Here is a 23,157-nt window from a genome sequence, read left to right on the forward strand (position 1 = left end):
AATTGCCAAATTGCTCATTTACATTTAATTGTAGAATGGAATTTGTGTTATGGGTTTTCCACATGCGCCGCTTCTACAGAACTGAATTTAAAAAAGGCATGAACTATTATCTTCCTCTTTTCAAAAGATGCAGCGCATTTAATTTAAGCACTGTCTGTGGTTGCACAATTCTTCTGTCACTCCCACCAACCAAACTTACATCTCCTTCTCAACATGGACAGCGGGTACTTTTCAAAGAAATTATAAATACTAAATATATTTATATAATTATAACTAAATAAAATATAATTAGACGAATCTCACAGCATAAACTTGCAGGTTCATTTAGCTTCCTCTTTCTAATTTTAAACAACATACCTGGTGTTCTGATTGGCTCAAGGCACCAGCAAGCTCCGCCTCCCGTCTGACGAAACTCCTCCTCCAGCTCAACCACACTCTACACCACTCCTTTCTTGTCCTTCATTCATGTCTTTCTCTGCTGTCATCACAACAGGGTTTTATTTCCACATTCTGTAGTTGTAGTTCCTGAAGTCAGCTATAGAGATTATTGGGCCGGATTTCTATTTGTGTGTCAGATTCCACTCACTACAGTTACTGTATTTAAACCAAGACTCCCAGGGTCAACAGGGTAAAATTAACAATTTAAGGATTTTTTTTTTTTTGCATTATATTTTTTAAATGTTATACTTACAGTTGCAAATGATGCATTATCTAAATAAATATGCCCAAATTTGCATCAAGCATACTTTAAATAAGCTAAAAAAAAAACTGTCCATCCACTACAGATCTTGCATTAAAATTAACATGATTAATATTGATTATTTCTCTTGAGAGGCTGATGGAGAATTCTGGTGTGGTAAACCACTTTCCTATTACTCTCACACTTTTGTTTCCTCCTAAGATGTCCTGTTTGTCTGATGTTAACCACACGACCTCATCTAACACGGTGTACCTTTAAGTTACACTTCCACTTAAAATGTGATTACATTACTCTGGTAAAATAAAGTCAAATGTCAAATTAAAATAAAATGGTTTAAAAATTGTTTAATTTCAGCTAGTTATGGAGGTAAAATCTTGCATTTTCATTTAGTTTAACTTGAAGAACTAAAATAGCTCAAACAGAAATAGAAGTTAATAAATTATGTAGACATATTTAAAGGGGTGGGGTGAAATGCTATTTCATGCATACTGAGTTTTTTACACTGTTAAAGAGTTGGATTCCCATGCTAAACATGGACAAAGTTTCAAAAATTAAGTTGTACGTTTGAAGGAGTATTTCTGTTCCAAAAATACTCCTTCCGGTTTGTCACAAGTTTCGGAAAGTTTTTTTCGAGTATGGCTCTGTGTGACGTTAGATGGAGCGGAATTTCCTTATATGGGTCCTGAGGCACTTCTGCCGGAAGAGCGCACGCTATTTTTACAGAGCATCAACGGAGTTGTGCAAGTGTTTGTGTTTGTTCCCTGCATTTCGAAGATGCTTGTTTTAATAAACAAGGCCCAGTTTGACGACGGATTTGCACATCGTTTATTTCTTAAGGATAATGCAATCCCAAGGGAAAAGGGTCACGATCGTGTGTTGGAACCACATGCGGTGAGTAAAACTGCTTCAAATATCTCTGTGTTGTTAACTTAGCTATCGGCGCATAAGCACATCAAGTAAACAACATGCGATGTTGTCATCAAACTGCACTTTCACATGTACAGCTTAAAAAAAATAAAATAATAATAATAATAAAAAAGATGACATAAAGTGGAACTTAAGCAAATATATACCGTTTCAGTACATACCACATAGAGACGTCGTTGCTGATGCTGCTCTTGTTAAATTTCAGCCTCTGGATCTGATTCTGGATCATAAATATACGCTGAATCTGACTGTTAGCCATGGTTTGTTTTGGTTGATTTTGTCCTCACGGTAATGTCACAGCTTCCAAACGCTCTCAACGCAACAGCCTACTGGCGCTCGTGATTCTTTAGCTCCCCCCACTCGTCATGCCTCCAGCCGGTCGTGTTTTTCCGGGAAAAATCGGTACAGACTATCTTTCTCTTATAAATATAATAAAACTAAAGACTTTTTGGAGTTATGAAGGATGCAGTACTACTCTATAGGTACTCAAGATTAACAGGATATTGAGTGAAAACGAGCATTTCACCCCCCCTTTAAAAATAACAATAACTAATCAAATGACAAAAAAAGCACAATAAACTATTTAGGGAAGGCAAGTTTATTTATATTTCACTCATTCATTCGTTCATTTCATAAAATGATTATACATAAAATACAGTGCAATCAGACATCGTAATCTCTAACAAAAAAGTGCTACACTTTGTTGCCTTGTCACAAAGTGTAAATGTTTTATATTGTTGTTGGTTTAGTCATTTATATAGTAGGCATAGGTTAATAGTAGTACTGCATCCTTCATATCTCCAAAAAGTATTTAGTTTTATTATATTTATAAGAGAAAGATAGTCTGTACAGATTTTTCCCGGAAAAACACGAGCGGCTGAAGGCGTGACGTGTGGGCGGAGCTAAAGAATCACGAGTGCCAGTAGGCTTTTGCGTTGAGACTCCGTTGATGCTCTGTAAAAATAACTCCATCCACTGGTCCCTTAATGCTGTTTTTTCTTTGGTAATCTGTGCAGGGTTGTCAACCAAAAACACACTCCTTTTGTGACATTTGGCGACGCTCTCGCTCTGATCAGTGAAGTCTGTTGTGCTCTCAGTGCTCTGCTATACGGGAGCGCGCACTCTTCCGGCAGTCATGCCTCAGGATCCATATAAGGAAATTCCGCTCCATCTAACCTCACACAGAGCCATACTCGAAAAAAACTTTCCGAAACTTGTGACAAACTGGAAGGAGTATTTTTGGAACAGAAATACTCCTTCAAACGTACAACTTAATTTTTGAAACTTTGTCCATGTTTAGCATGGGAATCCAACTCTTTAACAGTGTAAAAAACTCAGTATGCATGAAATAGCATTTCACCCCCCCTTTAACTAATCACTTATAAATGCCTTACAACTTAACGTTATTATAAAGTGTTACCAAATGATCATACATAAATTAACATGAAGATTTAGGCTTGTTCCACACTGCAAGTGTAAGTATTGTAAAAGTGAAACTGACACAGATGGAAAGTTTCACACTGACGATGTGTCTGTGTTCTGTGAAATTAAGCTGAAGCTCTACACAGAAAATAATTGAACAAAGCAAAGCTATAAATGACTGAAATCATTCGGATTCAGTCAGATTTACCCAATACAAACTTATCTGTCACTGCATTTTACTTCCTTTTGACTAATAGATTTATATATTTTGTCAACAAACGGCTAAATAATTTACTTCATTATTTTAATGAATTGAATGATCACTTCGCCATCACTAGCAATAAGATCCATATGCAGGCAAAGTCTTTAATGGACAAAACAGGCACAGAGTAGAGCAAACACAGGCGAGGGTCAAAAACAAAAGGAAACGAGAGCCCAAACAACAAATCCAAAATGCAAATCAAAGACATGGTACAAAAGGCAGGCAAGGGTCAAAGCACAAGGAAAATCCAACAAAAATAAATGTTCAAAAGCAATAAAAGATATGGCGAGTGTTAGATTATTTCATGATCTCTGTAAGGTATTAATGTGAGTTTGCCTCCTGGCAATCCTCCTACTTTCTTACACGTCCTCTTCCACAGGTGTTTCCTGTTTTTCCTACATATGACGTGTTTAGTCTTTTCTTTGTCTTTGATCCCTCTCCTTGTCTCCCTCCTCCCATCTGTGTTTTCTCTCTCTCTATGCTTTAGTCTTATGTCTCTTTACCCAAATGTAAATGCGCATGCGCAGATAATGCCTAAAGGTGAATCGGTGAAGATTGGTGGGGGGACCTTTTAGGCCCAGGCTGATGAGTTTGGTGTAACCTTTGCATAAAGTTGAAAAGCTCAATGCCAGTATTATTCCTTATATGTCCAGTTATTCCTGATCACATGTATGTTATATATAACTTGTTGTTTTGGCTTATATACAACACATATGTAATCCGTATCTCATTGGTCGAAAAAGATCATACCACCTTTATTTTATCCTATAAAAACTCAGTGTATAACAATAAAGATTTGAAGTGAAGGTATACTCAGATCTTGTGTCTTTCGTGCCTTTTCTTCCCACGGCCATGAACACTTCTGAAGGACTGAGAAAACTTTTGAAGCGAAGACATAGAACGGGACCATTTTGATACTTTACCAAATTTAACAGCGAGACATTGCAAAGGAACAAGGGAGTCTATTTATATTGTGAGAGGAGGAAGATGAGCTTGAGAACAGGAGCTCAGAATCAAGGAGAAGGCTCCCTCACGTGGCGGGTGTCTGGAGTAGCAGCTTTGGGTGTGTATATGACATTACTCCCATTTTTAGACCCATCTCAAGGGTGTGCAGAAGTGTTGGTTTGGGGCCTTCTCCTGGGTTTGGGTTGAGGTCAATCCGGGTCATGGGCAACTGTCATGACAAATAAATAAAATAAAATAATAATAAAAGCCATTTCATAATAGAAAAAAAATAATATTTGTATTATTATTTAATTTAAAAATAGAATTGCAATAAAGCCTGATGGAATAACAACCATCAACAGAACAAAAGACAAGAAACAGCTGGATTCAGACAACATCCTGATGACTGCACCAAAAACAAGTGATCGAATCAGGAATACCAGATCTACCAGGAATACTCATTTTGTTCTGAGACCCAAAACTGTTTTACTCAGAAGCCTTCGGTCAGCCTGGGAGGTAAACAGAGGAATCCAGGGAGGAGCAGAAAGCAGGATACACATGATGATAAAATGAGCAGGATTTACTGAATAATCTTACCTGTGTTGTTTCAATGCTCAGACTTTATCAACAAGTGTTGTTATATCAAACTGAAAACAAGATTTAATCACTGCTTCACAACATCATTCTGGACATTAAAACTGGAAATTGAGATTTTCTCTCATTTCTTTTTGTGTGTATATGATATTACAGAGAAACTGCTCTCTCTCTGTGTGTGTGTGTGTATGTGTGTGTGTGTGTGTGTGTGTGTGTGTGTTTTACACTACAGTAAGTGTGCTGTTACTGTCTATGTGAGGATTTATTACACATTTATTCAGACTCAAAGCATTATGGGTAGAATCTCTCATCAATCTATTCTGATTCATCAACACAGTTTCACTGATGATCCAATACAAACCCAAAACCCAGGATAGAGCGGCTGAGTGAATGTGGTCTGGACTGTGTGGATGAGTCTCATTGTGTCAGAGACGCTGTAGAAGGACAGAGTTCCTGCACTGTGATCCACAAACACTCCTATTCTCCTGATGATGGACTTCACAGAGAGATAAGTCTCTATGTTATTGTGCATAAATAAGTAACTGGAGGGAGAGCAGTACAAACTCCAGGACTGATCATTAGATCCAAAGAAACACTCAATACCCCGTCCCTTCCTGCTGATGCTCTTATATGACACTGATATACACACACCAACATCTCCACTCCAGTCAATCTCCCAGTAACAGCGTCCACACACACTCTCTCTACACAACCCCTGGAGATAATAATCAAATCTGTCTGGATGATCAGGATACGACTGATCTGTGTCAGTGGCAGTAATCACTCTGTTTCTCTCAGACAGACGGAGTCGTTTATTCACTGTGTTCAGATCCAGAGTGAACTGATGGGAATCTGATGGAGATAAAACACATCAGAATCAAGAATTATGAATCTGTTTGATCTTTTCATGTTCTTGAACTATTCATGTTCAGTGTATCATCAAAGTATCAGTACAGATAACCAGATATAATGTGCAAATCATCAATTACATCATCAGTTATAAAACTCTTCTTTCTCCTTCTACAGGAAGAACAAGAACACACTCAGAGAGTTTTTCTGCTTGTTTTCTCACTGACTTACATTGAAGAAAGTCATCCCGGGTCTTGGGAACAATGTTGGTGAGTGTGACTGTGGAAATCAACAGACATGAACAGTGTGATTCTCATGATCCTTCATCCATTCCTAAGACATTTCTATTATGATGTTCTTAACGATATGAGATGATGAACTCTTTTCAGGGTCAGATTAACATAAGGGCTTGGCGGAGCAGAAGTCCAAGGCCTGAATATGGAGGGGGCTCTTTGTACTTGCCTGAAGGATTAACAATGATTAGAAATGTTGTGAGTCATGGTTTGCTATAGTCCCAGGGCCTAATATGTTTTCTTGATCCTGGCCTGATCCTGGTGAATGTGGTTGTGGAACTCAACAAACATGAACAGTAGCTAAATTTCTATTGCCCTTCGAAATTGTGCAAATTGAAATTACGCCTAACGAAAATGTGTCATCTTGTAAAAATGCCCATATTTCGCCAAAAATTGTAAAAGGAATATTTAGCAAAACTGCAACGGAAATATTTGTTCTGCATTTTCAGGTCACTTGACGTACGTAAATAGTCATATGATCCTTCTTTATCGTACTATAACCTCCAAGAAACACGTAATATGTGTTTACCTCTTTCTGAGCTCTTGGATGTTGTGGCCTAGTGGTTAAAGAGTATGACTCCCAACCCTAGGTGTGTGGGTTTGAATCTTGGGCCGGTAATACCACGACTGAGGTGTCCTTGAGCAAGGCACCGAACCCCCAACTGCTCCCTGGGTGCCGCAGCATAAATGGCTGCCCATTGCTCCGTGTGTGTGCACTTGGAAGGGTTAAATGCAGAGCACGAAATCTGAGTCTGGGTCACTATACTTGGCTGAATGTCACATCACTTTCATCTTCTTGAGCTCCTCTTTGCAGAAATCCTCCAGTTTGTCTCTCAGCTGATGGACAGATTCTCTCAGAGCATCAAAAGTGAAGAGAGAACTGAAGGGATTGTCATTTACGTCTGTAGATTCATGAGGTGCTGAGAGAGACTGGAAACTCTACAGAAAACAGAAATCAACATTCATCAGCTCCACACTGCTATAATTTTTTTCAGCTATTTCTTTTTTTCAAATGAACGAGAGATATTTGTCCGTGCATGTAAACAATCATATTTCTATTTCCATGTTCAATACTTGGGATGAAATGAATGTTTCTAGACGAGAGCTTTAATGAAGGCTTCTATTAAACTACTATATGGAGTACTGTAATGTATATTTGATATTAATTAGAGATGCACCGATTCGAAATCTTGACTGATTCCAGTTCAGTCAGTGTACTGTTTGAGTAAATGAATTACTCCGGGATATTGGTTTGTTTGAGCTCAGAGAGAGTGTCAGCCACATTAAACAAGTTAACAGCTTAAGTCATTTGTGGATTAATGCTTATTGGAGACGTGAAATGTTTAAAATGATTCAGTTCGATTTGGTGAACTGGTTCAAAAAGATCCGGTTACATCGAATGATTCGTTCACGAACCAGATATCACAAACTGCTTTGTTCTGAACTCTCTCTCACAACAGACACGGAAGAGATGACAATGCTGAATAAAGTCGTAGTTTTTGCTATTTTTGGACCAAAATGTATTTTCGATGCTTCAAAATATTCTACCTGACCCTCTGATGTCACATGGACTACTTTGATGATGTTTTTCTTACCTTTCTGGACATGGACAGTAGACCGTACACACAGCTTCAATGGAGGGACTGAGAGCTCTCGGACTAAATCTAAAATATCTTAAACTGTGTTCTGAAGATAAACGGAGGACTTACGGGTTTGAAACAACATGAGGGTAAGTTATTTATGACATAATTTTGCAAATTGGGCGAACTAACCCTTTATTTTTTGTTTTATTAAAGAATTCATAAAGAATCACAATGCATCAAAGTATATAATAAACCATTTCACAATTTCATCAGTTTAAATACTTCATACATTGAAGCCCACAAAGAAGGGAAAAAATACAACAAAAAATAGTAAAGACTTTTAACTTAACTTTGGTTTAACTCACTTCATGTAAAAGCAAGAGCTCAATGTAAATCAGCTCTCATAACCTTGAATGTGTGTGTGTGTGTGTGTGGGTGTGTGTGTGTGTGTGTGTGTGTGTGTGTGTGTGTGTGTGTGCGTGCGTGTGCGTGGGTGTGTGTGTGCGTGTGTGGGTGTGGGTGTGTGTGTGTGTGTGTGTGTGTGTGTGTGTGTGTGTGTGTGTGTGTGTGGATGATCAGAGCAAAAAGAAAATCCCAACATGTTCCTGCAACGCTGTTAGCAAATAATGTCTAGACAGCAGGTAACTCAGGCGTCTTTTCTTTTGCCTCTCCCGCAGCTGCTCGAACTCATCCACTCAATGTTGACCCTCTGTTTGTTAAACTTCCCCCACCTTAAGTAATTCGGTACATCCTTCTGTCTCAAACCACCGCAGTGCATTTAGGTCAGTGTAGTTCCTGATTTATTTTTGCCACAATATATAGTCCCAGAAATCAAAATATTTCAGCAAATAATTTCAGCTGTAACTCTTGTTTCCTCCTGCAGATGTCACTCAGAACAAAGAAAGTGTGTTTGATCGCAAAGCTCTCTCTACATCAGCAGCTCTGAGCAGCTACACACTCAACAAGTCCCATGAGTCTCTGCTCTAGTCAACAGAAGATCACAATCCTCTCTTCATTCACATGTGAACTGACTAGAACTGAGTCAAACAGCAGCACACACTCAATACACACAGCTGCATGTAGAGCTGATTCTGCTTTACTCTCAATCAAACTGTCCAGAGCATTTCATTAGTACAGGAAAGATACTGTTTTATTTGATCTGAAACACAATCTGTGATGTAATTTGTATTACTATTCATTTTACTTCACTCAGAAACAAATCCTGTACACTTGTTGCTTCTAAAACAAGATTTTTTGCACTTTTTTAATGTTCCTGATACTAGTTCTTTCTTTCTCTTAGTTTCTCTTGTTTCAGTATTATAGTGCAAACTAACAGGATGTGTCTTCCCCCAGAAGAAGAAACTTCCTCTTTCCTCAGTGAAGCGGTCAGATGTTTCCTCGTGCGTCAGTCGAGTGTGAGTCTCGCCGTGAAGACGCTTGTCTTGATGAGAGCCAGAACACAGACGATCTGAAGCAGCGTCACACTCTTCTGCTGGGATTGAGTTCTTCTGAAACTGGACTTTAGAGAAATGATGCTCATCTTTGGACTGATGCTGCTGCAAACTGCTGCATGTGAGTCACTTTCACATCAGACTCTTATGATGCTGATCAATCAGATCAATCTCTGACATAAAAACATTTGAGTTAATATTACATTAAGAGTCTGCAGAGATCTAGTCACAGTGTTTTCTGATCTTCTGAAACAGTTTTTTTCAGTGGAGTATTATAAAATGTGAGAGCAAGTGAGCGTTTAAACACTTAAAACAATGTTAATAAAGAGAGAACTGTCACAGTGTAATAGGATTCAGAAAAAAGTACAGGACAAAGAACAATTCTACATTATAAAAATGTCACTTTAACATGCATACAGTGATTTAGAAAATAAAACTATGCAGACTGAGAAAGCATGAGTCTCATTTGAATAAAATGAAAATTAAGATGAATGAGAGAATAAAGACATTGTTGAGACATTCCAGTGTTCAACTGACATTTTTAATTAAAGTAAATGTTTGATTATAACAGATATTTTCTATAACACTATAATTTGAGTTAAATCTGTGCAGTGACAGGATTATGTTCAGTGTCCTGTTAATTATAACAGCATTAAAGAGATTTTTCACCCCAAAAAAAAAAATCGTTCATTAATTGTTCACCCTCATGTCGTTCCAAACCCATAAGACCTTCCTATGTTTCACAACATATGTGCGTGATTTTCCGGCATGTAAATGTCTTTTCAAGTCTACGACTTAAATTATCACTGGTGTCAAAAGTATTCACTATAATTACTCAAGTAGAAGTAAAGATGCTAGGTTTTAAAAAGACTTTTGTAGAAGTTGAAGTATCAACTCAAGCTTTTTACTCAAGTAAAAGTGTAAAAGTACTGGTTTAAAAAACTACTTAAAGTATAAAAGTAAAAGTAATGTAAGGACAAAAAAATGCCATTAAGAACAAAAGCTTAGGCCTTGCCACAAGGGCCTATTGTGCATTACCCCATCTCTTTAAAAAAACATTTTTACAAAGGCCATAGGCCATAATGACTATAATATTATATTAAAATGTTCATGTTGAAAAAATTGGGATGCACTAAGCTACCTGTTTCAGGCGCATATATGCCCATTGAAAATGAACGCACTTTAGTACAATGCAGATACATTTAAGAGCTAGAGATATGATGACTAGTTGTCTATAAGTATTATAATACTGCAAATTGAATTAATTGAATGTAAATGTACATCCAAACTTAGCTGCAGGAATCTGCGAGGGCAATGGACAAGAACATTGGTGCAGGCTTAGTAACAATTACCCTTGTGTGGTTGTCTGTTTAAAATAAACATTAATGCTGTCAAAATTAATGATTGATCCAAGTGATTAATCAAAAACTAAAAATGAAAAATAACTCATAATCCTGATACCTTCTTGATTGATAGCTTCCTGTATTCGGTACATACGTCTGCTATGTTCAGTGTGGGGGGGTAACGAGTTACAAAATTGGTAAAGCCTATCACAACATTGTCAATCGCAAACGCTAATTTATTCAAACGTCTCGCTACCGAACTACCTACAGAAGATTAATACTTTTAAGTAGGGTCCAGTGCCATTTCGATACTTTTAAAATGGTACCGGTGCCTGAACTGATACTTTAAAAAGTAGAGCCACAAAAAAAAAACAATGGATAACATTAAAGAACATTACAAATATTTAAAATAAATCCATAGCTTTCACCTTGGATGCTCTCATTTGCCAAGTTGTGCTTCCCTTAATGTAAGGCTAATAAATGTATTTCACAATCTGGGTCATTATTTAATACAAAACCACACATAATGTTTATACTGTATCTCTGTCACTCACTCTGATATTTAGTTAAGATGAGTGCTGTCTGTCACTGTCTTTAATCAGTTCTGTGAATTACTGTATGCTTATTCTTTATAAAGTAGCAACAATGTCGTTTGTAAAGTACAGTACTGTGCAAAAGTCTTAGGCACATTAGTATTTTCACCACAAAAAGGGTTTTAAGCAAGTTATTTATATCTTTTGCTGTAGTGTGTCAAAAGGAAATATCAGTTTGCCATTAATTTTAATAATAATCTAGAGCGATTTTGAATGCACAAGCAGTCTGACAACGGCAAAATGAATGTATGGAAATGTAAACTGATATTTCATACTGACACACTACAGCAAAATATATAAATAACTGGCCGAACACCATTCTTTTGGGTGAAAATACTAATCTGCTGAAGACTTTTGCACAGTAGTGTATGTATAAAGTATGTATGATTAAATTAAGTATATTTAAATAAGTGTAATTAAAGTATGCCTTCATATGTGTTAAGGGCTCGATTTTCGCTGGAGGAAACACCCTTTAGTGTTGAGCGGTGACAAGCAAAAACTTAACAGTAGATGAGAAACCGACTGCTCCCTCGTGAACTTTTGTAAACTGTATTTATGACAAAGAACTGCACAGATACAGATATTCTAACAATCTATCGATAAACACAAACCTTGTGTCCTCTGTTTCTGTTTGAGTCCGCTCGCTGCAGATTGAAGAGCGCGCTGAAAGACGAAGAGGAGTTTCATATGAAATTTAAGGGGACTGACTCTGGGGTGATCGCGAATTTGTGTACAGTTTATGGAGCTAAATGATACAGCACCTCTAAAAAAGCTTGGCAACACCTATGCTTCTTGTGTAGGCCTAGATTTCGGAGAACCAGGACAAACATTTCAATCAATCGCTCAGGCATTTAAGATGCACTGAAATATGCGGCCTTATTCGGTTTGGTGCATACTGGTTCCATACCCAACCATAATTTAAAGAAATATATTTTTTGACAAACGAACCCAACACTGGCTATGTCCTTGCAGGAGTGTGATGTGAACAAACAAACCAATAGGGTGGTCGGAATGGTATATATAACCTATTTTTAAAATGTAAGTATAAAGTATAGATACTTGCGTGAAAATGTAAGGAGAAGTAAAAAGTCGGCAGAAAAATAATTACTCTAGTAAAGTATAGATACCCAAAATTTCTGCTTAAGTAAGTATTTGTACTTCCTTACTTGACACCTCTGTAAATTATTAACTGAAAGTAAAATGCTCACAGTTGTAGATTTATGTTACTATGACTGGTCTATATATTTTCTAAGCAGTCAAGGATCCAAACAAACAGTCAGTATATATCCCAGTGTAACCGTGTGCTCCTTCTCTCCTGTTATCTGAGGGAAGTCTCCGTCTGTATTATGTAACTGATTACACAAGAATGACCCTCACTGGACGCCTGCATGTAAAAGTTTAAAGTAGAGATGAAATGGTTCTGACAATGAGCATTATTGAGATGAACTGAGATCAGATCAAGAGTCTGTCTGATGTGTTTCTTCAGATGAACTTTAATTCTGTCAATGTTTGTGTAATTTGTGTCTGATTTTAATTCATGATGTCCTAAAAGATTGGAACATTTTTGTGTGTTTTGTTCTTCAGGTCTGGAGATAAACTGCAGTTTTGATCAGTCTGATCCCTGTTACACAGCTCTGGGACACAAACTTAATCTGATGATGGTGCAGGACGCTAGTAAATATGATCTGACGATAAAAAAGAGAATAAACAACAACACAGCAGATGGTTCAGTTTGTAGAGTAAAGTATGGCAGGATGAGGAATTGTGATCTTAATAATAACAGAACTGAAGTGACAGTCATTAATGGGACTCTGATAATAAACGGTGTGAACACAACAGATTCAGGGAATTACAGATTAACACTCGAGAGCTCAGACGGCACAGAAACATCTCGAGATCTTCAAGTGATTGTTGAAGGTACAGAAACTCTCTCATCAGACTCATTACAATCTCATGTTCTCCAAAGATCTCTCTCTCGTGCAAATGAATCAGATGAATCTCTGTGAAGGTTTTTATTGCAGCTCATTATTAAATATCTGGAAGTATTTAGTCAACAGCATCTTCTCTTTCTTTGCACTGAGTCTGAGTCTATTTTAAGAATGAATTACCAGCGTGTTGCTAACTGTGTACTGCATACTGCTTTTAAAAATGAGATGTGAAAGCATTTCAGACAGTTATTTGCTTCATTGTTGTCACATGACTGACTTACACTATCATATCAGATATAAACTTTGTTTAGAAATGTTTTGACTGACTCATTTACATAATATCAAGTAATAGTCATGTGACTGTGATGTGTCCCTCCCTCCAGCTCCTATTGGCTCAGTGAATGTGTCAATCATCTGCTCCTCCAATCAGACTTCAGTGTTCTGCTCCTCTGAGGGGGATCAGCTCCTCTACAGCTGGACTCTGAATGGAGATCCACTGATGGATGGAAACAGCAGCATTGATCTGGATGGGGAAACTGAAGGAAACATCAGCTGCAGCGTGAAGAACCACGTCAGTCACGCACAGAAGACCATTAGACTCAAACCCTGTCCTGGTGAGATTAATACATGAATGTCAATGTATTTACTAAACAAAAGCCTCAAGAGTGTAGCACAATGACACAAAACCTGTCAGGAACACGTCAAAGTCATGTTTAACCCCCAAATTAGCAGAAACTCTGAAGAATATTTCGATGGATCGTGATGTTTTTAACTCCTGTAGGACTCTTTAAAAAGGATTTTGAATGAAGTGAGAACAGATTTAGGCTGGATTTAGATTTTTAAAAATGAAAAGTAAACTTAAAAAAAAATATATATATTTTATTTGTTGAAATATATAGTTTATTGATTTATTCACCTTTTATATTTTTCACATGTTTTTCATCTTTAGCTGGCAAGGTACTCAATAAATAATAATAATAAAACAAAAAAAAACTTTTTTATCTGATAAATAAAATGAGAACTATTACAAACATTAATTTCATGACATTTAAAAACATGTCCACTCCCTAAATTTTCTTTACTGTAATGGTTTACAAGTTTAGCTTTTTCTTTTCTTTTCTTTTTTTTTTTTCTTTTGGTAATTGCAGTTGTTTACAGAAATGATTGTTATTTGATTGTTATTGATATATTTTTACTTGTAATATGTAATATGATCATTTAATCTGTATAGTTTGAAGACAGACAGTTGTTTGTTTATAAAAAAAATAAAAATACAATTACTCATCTTAGCAGTAGCAGCACATAAAACATACGTCTACATATCTATAACCATATCTTCACATATTCTTTGAAACATATGTGCAATTACTCTTGTATATTAACTGAACCATATTCCTAACAGATATCTTTCATGAAAAAAATTCTGGAAAAGCCTTACTCAACTGACATGTTTTATAATCATAGAAAAAAAGCAGGGTATGTGATACAGTACTTGATTATCTTGTAAAAATATGCCAACAGTGGTTTATGTAATTTAACCTTTGTAACAGCCATGATAACTTTCTATGCACGTCACTAACATTATCTCGAAGTGGATGGGGAAGCACTGGTCTGGAAGTGTTTTTAGGTGTTTCTCAGATACACTTGACCATAACATTGGGCAGTACTCAAGATGTGATGAATCTAATGACTGCAATACATCTTTATAAAACTACGTACAGAATAAATGCAGAATATTTCCACCACTATAGTACTTATTATATAATCTATATGTTCAGACCAGGGGTGCGTTTCCAAAAACCATAGTTGCTAACTAAGTTAATGCGATGCAATTTCCTATTGCCAACCAACTAAGTTGCTAACAGGTTAGCAACGATGGTTTTGGGAAACGCACCCTAGGACAACATTTTGACAAGTTTCACTGCAACTTTCAATTTTCAATTTCAAATTCAATTTCAATTTTCAATACAATTTTCCTGCAGTTTTGCTTTTGATTTTGAACTGATATGTGATGTTTTCTTTACTGGTTTCATGAAATTCAGACAAGAAAATTATCTAAACTGGACAGTTAATTCTTCAAAATGAATAATGCAGTGATTTATATTAAGATAGAAAGCAGCTGATTCTGTGCTGATGTTTTATTTCAGAGCCAACTACTGCAGCTGTGACCTCTAGTGCGACCTCTAGTGCGACCTCTAGTTTGACCTCTAGTTTGACCTCTAGTGTGACCTCTGAAGTGACCAGCAGCTCACAGACATCAGAAAATGGTACAAGTTTCTCATCGGCTGGTACGAATATCACCACGGATGTCATTTCAAGCCCCAAAGAGAGATGGAAGTGTGAGTGTTGAGCTACAATAAATGCAATCAATTACAAATAAATCCACAAATAACAATGGCAGTGATAAAGACTAGCTAATATGATTTTGTACTAATTAACTGTGCTGTTAAATTGCATGTAGTTGTTACAGTTGTTTTTTCGTGTTGCAGTTGGAGTTTGATTTAAATGACCTTGTGTTTTTCTTCCATAGATTTACTCTTTCTGATTGCTTTGGGCTGCGCTGCTGTGACCCTGATTCTGCTGTTCATCATCGTATGTTGCGTTTACAAGAAAAAACAGCAAAAATCGATAACAGGTCAGTCAAAAATTTAAATTATGTGGTTCATACTAAATGATGAAGGTTAAAATGTAGGAATATTCAATGCAAGCTGCCATTACAGAGCCAAACACATGGATTATTATGCCTTAAAATGCTGAGACGATTTGTAGCTTATAGGATTCATCAAGATCTTCTTGGACTATATATTGGTAGCAGCAGTCAAACAGCTTCCAAATGCCAATTTGATATTTCATATCAACTCTTTTATCTGCTTAATTTGTCTTGAAGTGAAGAGGGAATGGACAGCAACTGGTCAATTATCTTTTCAGTCAACTGTCCAAATACTATTGAGCCCCTGAAAATGGTGGTACTTTGCTTAAAATGGCTGTAAACCCTAAATGTTAATTGTCATATTTTTGTGGAACCTCTTAAAATGAAGCTAATCTCGATTCAAATCCATCGTAGTGGTGTATGAAGGTAAAAACACAAAAACTCAGACCCCAAACTCACAAATACTTCTGGACCTGACTGTATCTATTGAGGTGATTTGTTTGGTGATTGCACTCCCTCGCCGACAGTTTCGAAGACAATTACACCAAAAGTAGAAACAGTACTGATGTTATGAAGATGATTGGAGACAGTTTTGGTGGAGATTTGACAAACTTTCTGCGTTCAAATTGGTTTAAATTGGCAGAAAGGCTTTAAACAATATTCTTCATGCATCATGAATGTAAAGAAAGAAAAATATTTAGTTTTAACCAGATTATTAGATTTAATAATGATTTTTGGCTATTTATGTTTTGGCTAGTAGTACTTAAGTATGATCATAGTTTGAATAGGAAGTTTCAAGTCATTTGGCCTCAGTCATGAAACATGAACATAATTATTTTTTATGTAAATTATTCATGAAGCTGTTGTGATTCATGTACGTGTTTGTATTTTCACATTGTTCGTTGGTTTGAAAAATATACAGCAGCTTCCAACATGCCATGTTTAAGAATGACTGGAACTCATTAACACATGTTTAACGATGACATTTTTAATGGTTTAATGAAGCTTTTGTGAATTTTCGGGAAGATACTTTGAATTTATTTAGATTTTACTCATATACACACACATTTTTAAGTAAGAGATCCAAAAAAAATCAAAGAGTAATGAATAACTTACCTCACTTTCTGTATTCTTTCCTTGCCTGTATCTCAACGCATTACATGCAAACAGTCTGATATTTTAAAAACTTTTGACCTGCATGGTCTGTTATGAGGCTAGTTTTAAAAGCAAATACTTAAATGATTGATATATGAGATTATAGTCGATCTGTTTCTAATGCCAGTGTTTTCCCATCAGCCACTGCTGGAGATACGGAGCTCATATACACTGATATCTCTCCTGGGAAAAAGGATGAGAAGAAGAAAACAGGTAAGAAACTCAATGAAGCTCAGAGATCTACTTTAGGCTACTCTGTAAAACAACACGGTCTCAGTCATTGAATTAGGTCAAGGTCAGTTTATTTATATAGCACATTTAAAATCAGCTAGTGTATGCCAAAGTGCTGTACATATACAAACGAAGTAAATATAGCGATTTAAGAGATTAAAAGAAATGACTCAAAACACAATCAATACAAAAACACATTAACAAACACAGACATACATTTCATCCAAATGCCAAGGATTACAGATATGTCTTAATCACGTTACTGCCTAAATCTGAAGGTCATTCAGTCACTATTACTAATTGGAAACAAAATCCTTCTAGCTAATTTAACGTTGCAAATTAGCATGATGTTGCTTTTTCATGACTAAAAGAAAAGATTATGTAAAAACTAGATTTCCATCTTTTAAAATCACTAGTTTAAAAAAGTTTGAAAGCTGTTTATTAGATTAAGATAATGTTTGAAACACTAAGACGGTGTCTGGTAAGTGGTCAAACCTTTTAGTCTCTTTTGCAGTTTATGCTTTTGCTCTGAATCCTTCAGTCAGTTTTTACTGTGTTTTTCCACTTTTACACAAATAGAGAAGTGACTCAGAGAAACTGTCATCATTAGACTCTTTCTGCAGAATGACGGAAAGACTTGCAGGGTTGACTAGTCAAGCTCAACCAATCGATGCTAGGGTAAAACTGCATCTAATTACCCATTCTGACAGATAGTTTGATTTGTATTCATTACATTAATTCAAAAATTTTACTATTTTGATTTTGATGTTAAATTGTATTATTATTATATTTTAGAGCAGATCATAAGGTATTTTAAAGTCTCCTAATACTGTCCCCTACAACAGGTTTAAATGCATCTAAAGTCAGAAAACATAATTTTCTCAGAATATGCATTTAATTTTGGAGTAATTTGCCAATGATTTCGAAACGGTTAGTTCCAAGCAAGTTTGGAGCAAACCCCTCCCTTCCATAAGCCTACTCTGCTCTGATTGGTCAGCTGGCCAAGCCTGTTAGTTCTTGAGCCAGTTAGTCAGCGCTACCACTGACAAAGCACTTTTACATCCGTTTCTTATAATAATGACATACAATTCAAAAACACTTATGCAAGCGAATCATCAATCATGCCCAAAGCTAAAGTTTAGCTGCTAAACTGTGAACACTTAAAACAATAATGCTGGGTATGTTAGCCAAGTGCCATTCGTAAGTTCACAGCAAATTATCGGAACTACTTAAGTATGACAGTAATATCGTGCTGGAAACCTAAAGCTGCACTAGGGTAAACATCACATATAAGCACAAAAACTTGGTATTTTGAGCACTCAATTGAAAATGTACAAATATTGTAACAGTCGTACTTATGGTGTGTTCACACCAAATGCGAGGCGAATAAGCCCATCGTGTCCCTCGCTCTAGATAACTCGTGGGATGTTTTTCACCTCACTTGGTCTATGTTTTTATTCATGCAAGTGAGAGGAGAAACATCCCGTGAGTATAACCATGGTGAAGATAAATATGATCTCTGCTTTGTATCTGTTGTGGAAGTCCCAAGGTGATTCAGAAAGGCGCTCTCTTTTGAGTGACAATATCCTTATTTATCATGCATAATTTTTATTTAACAACTTTGCAGATTGTTTTCATTTAAAGAGAGCTATGTTACAAATTGCAAGAGATATCTTTTTCAAAAACCCATATATGATCTGCTCTTTAAAGTTAGAATGGGTGACTTGGTTCAAAAACATTTTTGTTATGCTGTGTGAAAGCCTCTTCACAGCCCAATAGCATTCACCTATTGAAGTGGTCTATGTATTTATATGTTGCAGACCCAACAAGAATGGAAGGCGTTGTTTTTGTAATAGTATACGCTGTGTACTGTCATGTTTCTCACGGGTGCATGAGACATTATCTAATCTGACAGAGTTGCATTAGTTTCTCATCGTGTCACGGGTTATCCTCTGCTCTGCCAGCTTGCAATACTAACTTCCCCTAAATCACCTACCCTACCTTTAATTGTTACATTTTGCTATTTAATCTTAATTTCAATGTAAAATCTGTAATTTAATTAAAAGAACCATCAGTCTGGTGATTTTTAAGATTGTTAACAGTAGTTAAAGTATTTGGTCTTCAATTGTAAACTAAGACTTCTTTTGTCTTCTGTGGAAACTGCAGCATTAGAAACAAAGGTTTAGTGGTTTAGAAAATGAATCTTATTCAATTTAGTAACTAAGCTAATTAATCTGTAGAGTAGTTAGTAGTTTAATAGTGTTGGGTCAGTGATGAATGATTCGTTCATTGCGTCTGTCATGTTACTAAAGAACGAAAGCCTTGGGAAGTCAAATTATACTAGTGTTTATGTTTTGCTCCAATATAATGATTTTCTAATTTAGAATATTATCAAAGATTGTGTAAACATTTAACATTTTAACTCTGTTCGAATGAATGAAATGACACAAAGATTCATACATTTTATTGAATGAGAAAGGAACAGGAGAGTCGTAAACATGATCCGATCTTTTTAACTTGCACTGCATTGAGTCTTTGAGATCTTTCTCAGCTGTTGAAAAGCTTCATTTCTCAGTCAGCAGTTTGTGGTAAAGCTGCTATTTCTCCAGTAGACTAACGGTTACAGCTATTCAGTATGTGTGGAGATGTCCGGTAATGTCTTGTCATCGTTTTTCTTTTCTCACTGCAGAAACACTCCCAGCTGGTGAAGAGGAATACGCAGCGGTGCGACCACAGACAAAGAGGAAGAAAAATGAGGAAGAGGAGGAGGTCCAGTATGGTGAAGTAACGTTCACTCCGAACCAATCAGTCGCTCCACAGCAGTCTTATGAGGAGTGTGTTTACGCGCAGGTACAAAGACGCTAGTTTCACAACAACTGCTTGCGTAAGATCGCACTTTACCCGGGAAACCAATTGCTTTTTACATTTATGTATGACTTTGGTTGTTTTAAGGGTTATACAAAGCACATATCTCTTTGCAACTGTAAATTAGTTTGTGTGACACGTAGCCTACTGATATTAACTGTAGAGCGAGAGATGTTGAGTAAGCAAGAGAATGAAAAAAAGAGGAAACCAAATGCATTTTTTCTCAATCTATTGAGCTCTTCTGTTTTTAGCACTTCTCAATTTGCAGCTGCAACTTGGCAAGAAAACATTAAACGGGAGTCAACTTGTAATCATGAATATTGAGGAGGTCATAGAGTTGCTCAGTAATCACGAAAACAGCAGTTTGGTGATTTGGAATCAATAAAACATTTTTATCTCAAAAGTCACAGAAAACCTGAGCTTGCTAGATTGAGTTCTAGAGGATATAGAAGTTATGAAGAGTTTAACGGTGAAGGGTTACAAATATCTGCATTCGTCTGTCTGGAGTGAGTTGAAGCAGTCACATATTTCTGAGGTTTACAGCAGGGTCAGAAATTAACGTGGGATTGTGGCAAAAAGCCACCAGAATGAACAAAAATAAATTTCAATATAAAGTGGCAAAAATTGCAACAGCACAATTAAACAATCGATTACAGCTGTCGTGATTAAAGTGAAATGTGCGAATGAGCAAAGTGTCGTGGAATTCTATTTTGATTCGAACACTCTTCATTTGATTGCTTTTTTCCCCTTTGAGCCTTGTAACAAATCACTCATGTTTCCGTTGAGCTTAGGAATGCATCGGCCAATCAGATTAGTCAGCGCTGAGTTGTTGTTTCATTTGTGTGCACACTTATTGAATTATTTGCGCTGGTGAATTTCCTCATCATAAACAACACTTTGCAGAAATTATGTACATAAAATATTCATTTTGTGGCTTCGGTGATACAAGTTTAAACATTCAACTGTTATTGGCAACAGTTTCAAGTATTTTAACTGATTGAAGTAATTGGTTAAAATAAAGTATTTATCTTTGAATACAACACAGATGCAATTATTAAGGTGGTGACAAAAATTATCCTCATGAATGTTTTCCTAAATGGAAAAGTTAACTTCTGACCTGGTTTACTGGTACTTCTGTTTAAAGAAAAATATTGCATTAATAATGTCTTAAATTTCATTCCTCTAATACTGGAAATGATCTGAGAAAGGCCTGATAATGTCTCAGGGTTTGCACACAAAATTGCTTAAAGTACTGAAGTGTTGGTTGAAAGTAAATTGTATTTGTTTCTACTCGCTAAACTTGTCCAGGAAAAAAAAAAGATATATATATATATATATATATATATATATATATAAATGCACTCAAAACAGTTACAAAATTTGTATTAAATGTTTTATTTAATAATAATTAATTTATACTGTCATCCAGCTCTTTATGTTGTTTATATTGTTGGATATACATTGTAAACAAAACATTTATTTTTTTGAAAATTGTAAATGATACAAAGATTTTTTTTTCTACGTGAAAATTGTTTCTTCACCACTTTTTTCCAACTGACTGAGTGTATATGTGTGTATTTGTAACTGTATTAATGCCATGCTTTGTATATAAAATCGTATTAGTATGTGCGCACACACGCACACACAACTATATATATATATATATATATATATATATATATATATATATATACACACACACACCTAAAGGATTATTAGGAACACCATACTAATACTGTGTTTGACCCCCTTTCACCTTCAGAAATGCCTTAATTCTATGTGGCATTGATTCAACAAGGTGCTGTAAGCATTCTTTAGAGATGTTGGCCCATATTGATAGGATAGCATCTTGCAGTTGATGGAGATTTGTGGGATGCACATCCAGGGCAAGAAGCTCCCGTTCCACCACATCCCTAAGATGCTCTATTGGGTTGAGATCTGGTGACTGTGGGGGCCATTTTAGTACAGTGAACTCATCGTCATGTTCAAGAAACCAATTTAAAATGATTCGAGCTTTGTGACATGGTGCATTATCCTGCAGGAAGTAGCCATCGGAGGATGGGTACATGGTGGTCATAAAGGGATGGACATGGTCAGAAACGATGCTCAGGTAGCATTGGTGGCAGGTGGCATTGAAATGATGCCCAATTGGCACTAAAGGGCCTAAAGTGTGCCAAGAAAACATCCCCCACACCATTACACCACCACCACCAGCCTGCACAGTGGTAACAAGGCATGATGGATCCATGTTCTCATTCTGTTTACGCCAAATTCTGACTCTACCATCTGAACGTCTCAACAGAGATCGAGACTCATCAGATCAGGCAGCATTTTTCTTCAACGGTCCAATTTTGGTGAGCTCGTGCAAATTGTAGCCTCTTTTTCCTATTTGTAGTGGAGATGAGTGGTACCCGGTGCGATCTTCTGCTGTTGTAGCCGTCTCAAGGTTGTGCGTGTTGTGGCTTCACAAATGCTTTGCTGCATACCTCGGTGGTTACAAGTGGTTATTTCAGTCAAAGTTGCTCTTCTATCAGCTTGAATCAGTCGGCCCATTCTCTTCTGAGCTCTAGCATCAACAAGGTATTTTCGCCTACAGGACTGCCGCATACTGGATGTGTTTCCCTTTTCACACCATTCTTTGTAAACCCTAGAAATGGCTATGCGTGAAAATCCCAGTAACTGAACAGATTGATACTCAGACCGGCCCAACAACCATGCCACGCTCAAAATAGCTTAAATCACCTTTCTTTCCCATTCTGACATTCAGTTTTGAGTTCGGGAGATTGTCTTGACCAGGACCACACTCCTAAATGCATTGAAGCAACTGCCATGAATCACATTGATTGTGGTTGATTAGATAATTGCATTAATGAGAAATTGAACAGGTGTTCCTGATCATCTTTAGGTGAGTGTGTGTGTGTGTGTGTGTGTATATATATATATATATATATATATATATATATATATATATATATATATATATATATATATATATACACATCATAGTTTAGTCATAAAGTGGCACTATCTATTTGTGTTTGTGTGTTTGTGTGCATCCAGCTCTAATCTGCTAAATGCATTTTCTGTAAAGCTGTTTTGAAACTGTCTATTGTGAAAAAGGCTATATAATTAAATCAATCATTTATGCCAGTGATCTGAATGTCCCTCAATATTAATCTACACTGATCCATGTTTTCTGTTTTCCTGCTGCAGTGTTTTCAGTGTGTTAGAGTTCTGTTACATCACTTCCTTCAGCTCGAGTTGTGATGGTTATGAATGTAAGGTTGATTAAACCATTGTTTTCGCAAACACTGTTTATTAATGCTTAGTTTGATCCATTTTAACCTTTTGAAATGGAGAGTTGGG

At 36.4% G+C, this 23,157-nt stretch overlaps 1 protein-coding gene across 7 annotated transcripts in view; it reads left to right on the forward strand.

The window, feature by feature from the left end:
* The window catches only part of LOC127971498 (uncharacterized), a 248,001-nt gene extending 226,877 nt beyond the window's left edge, over nucleotides 1-21,124 (forward strand). For all 7 annotated transcript variants that reach the window (XM_052574531.1, XM_052574532.1, XM_052574537.1 and 4 more), the window contains 5 exons: nucleotides 13,274-13,504; nucleotides 15,038-15,229; nucleotides 15,421-15,525; nucleotides 16,837-16,908; nucleotides 19,616-21,124. In XM_052574531.1, coding sequence (XP_052430491.1) covers nucleotides 13,274-13,504; nucleotides 15,038-15,229; nucleotides 15,421-15,525; nucleotides 16,837-16,908; nucleotides 19,616-19,791 — 776 coding nt within the window. In that variant the 3' untranslated portion in view covers nucleotides 19,792-21,124. The remainder of the gene's footprint in view (nucleotides 1-13,273; nucleotides 13,505-15,037; nucleotides 15,230-15,420; nucleotides 15,526-16,836; nucleotides 16,909-19,615) is intronic.
* Nucleotides 21,125-23,157: the final 2,033 nt, after the last annotated feature.

Source organism: Carassius gibelio, chromosome B14 (genome assembly GCF_023724105.1).
Source record: "Carassius gibelio isolate Cgi1373 ecotype wild population from Czech Republic chromosome B14, carGib1.2-hapl.c, whole genome shotgun sequence".
Classification (NCBI taxonomy): Eukaryota; Metazoa; Chordata; class Actinopteri; order Cypriniformes; family Cyprinidae; genus Carassius; species Carassius gibelio.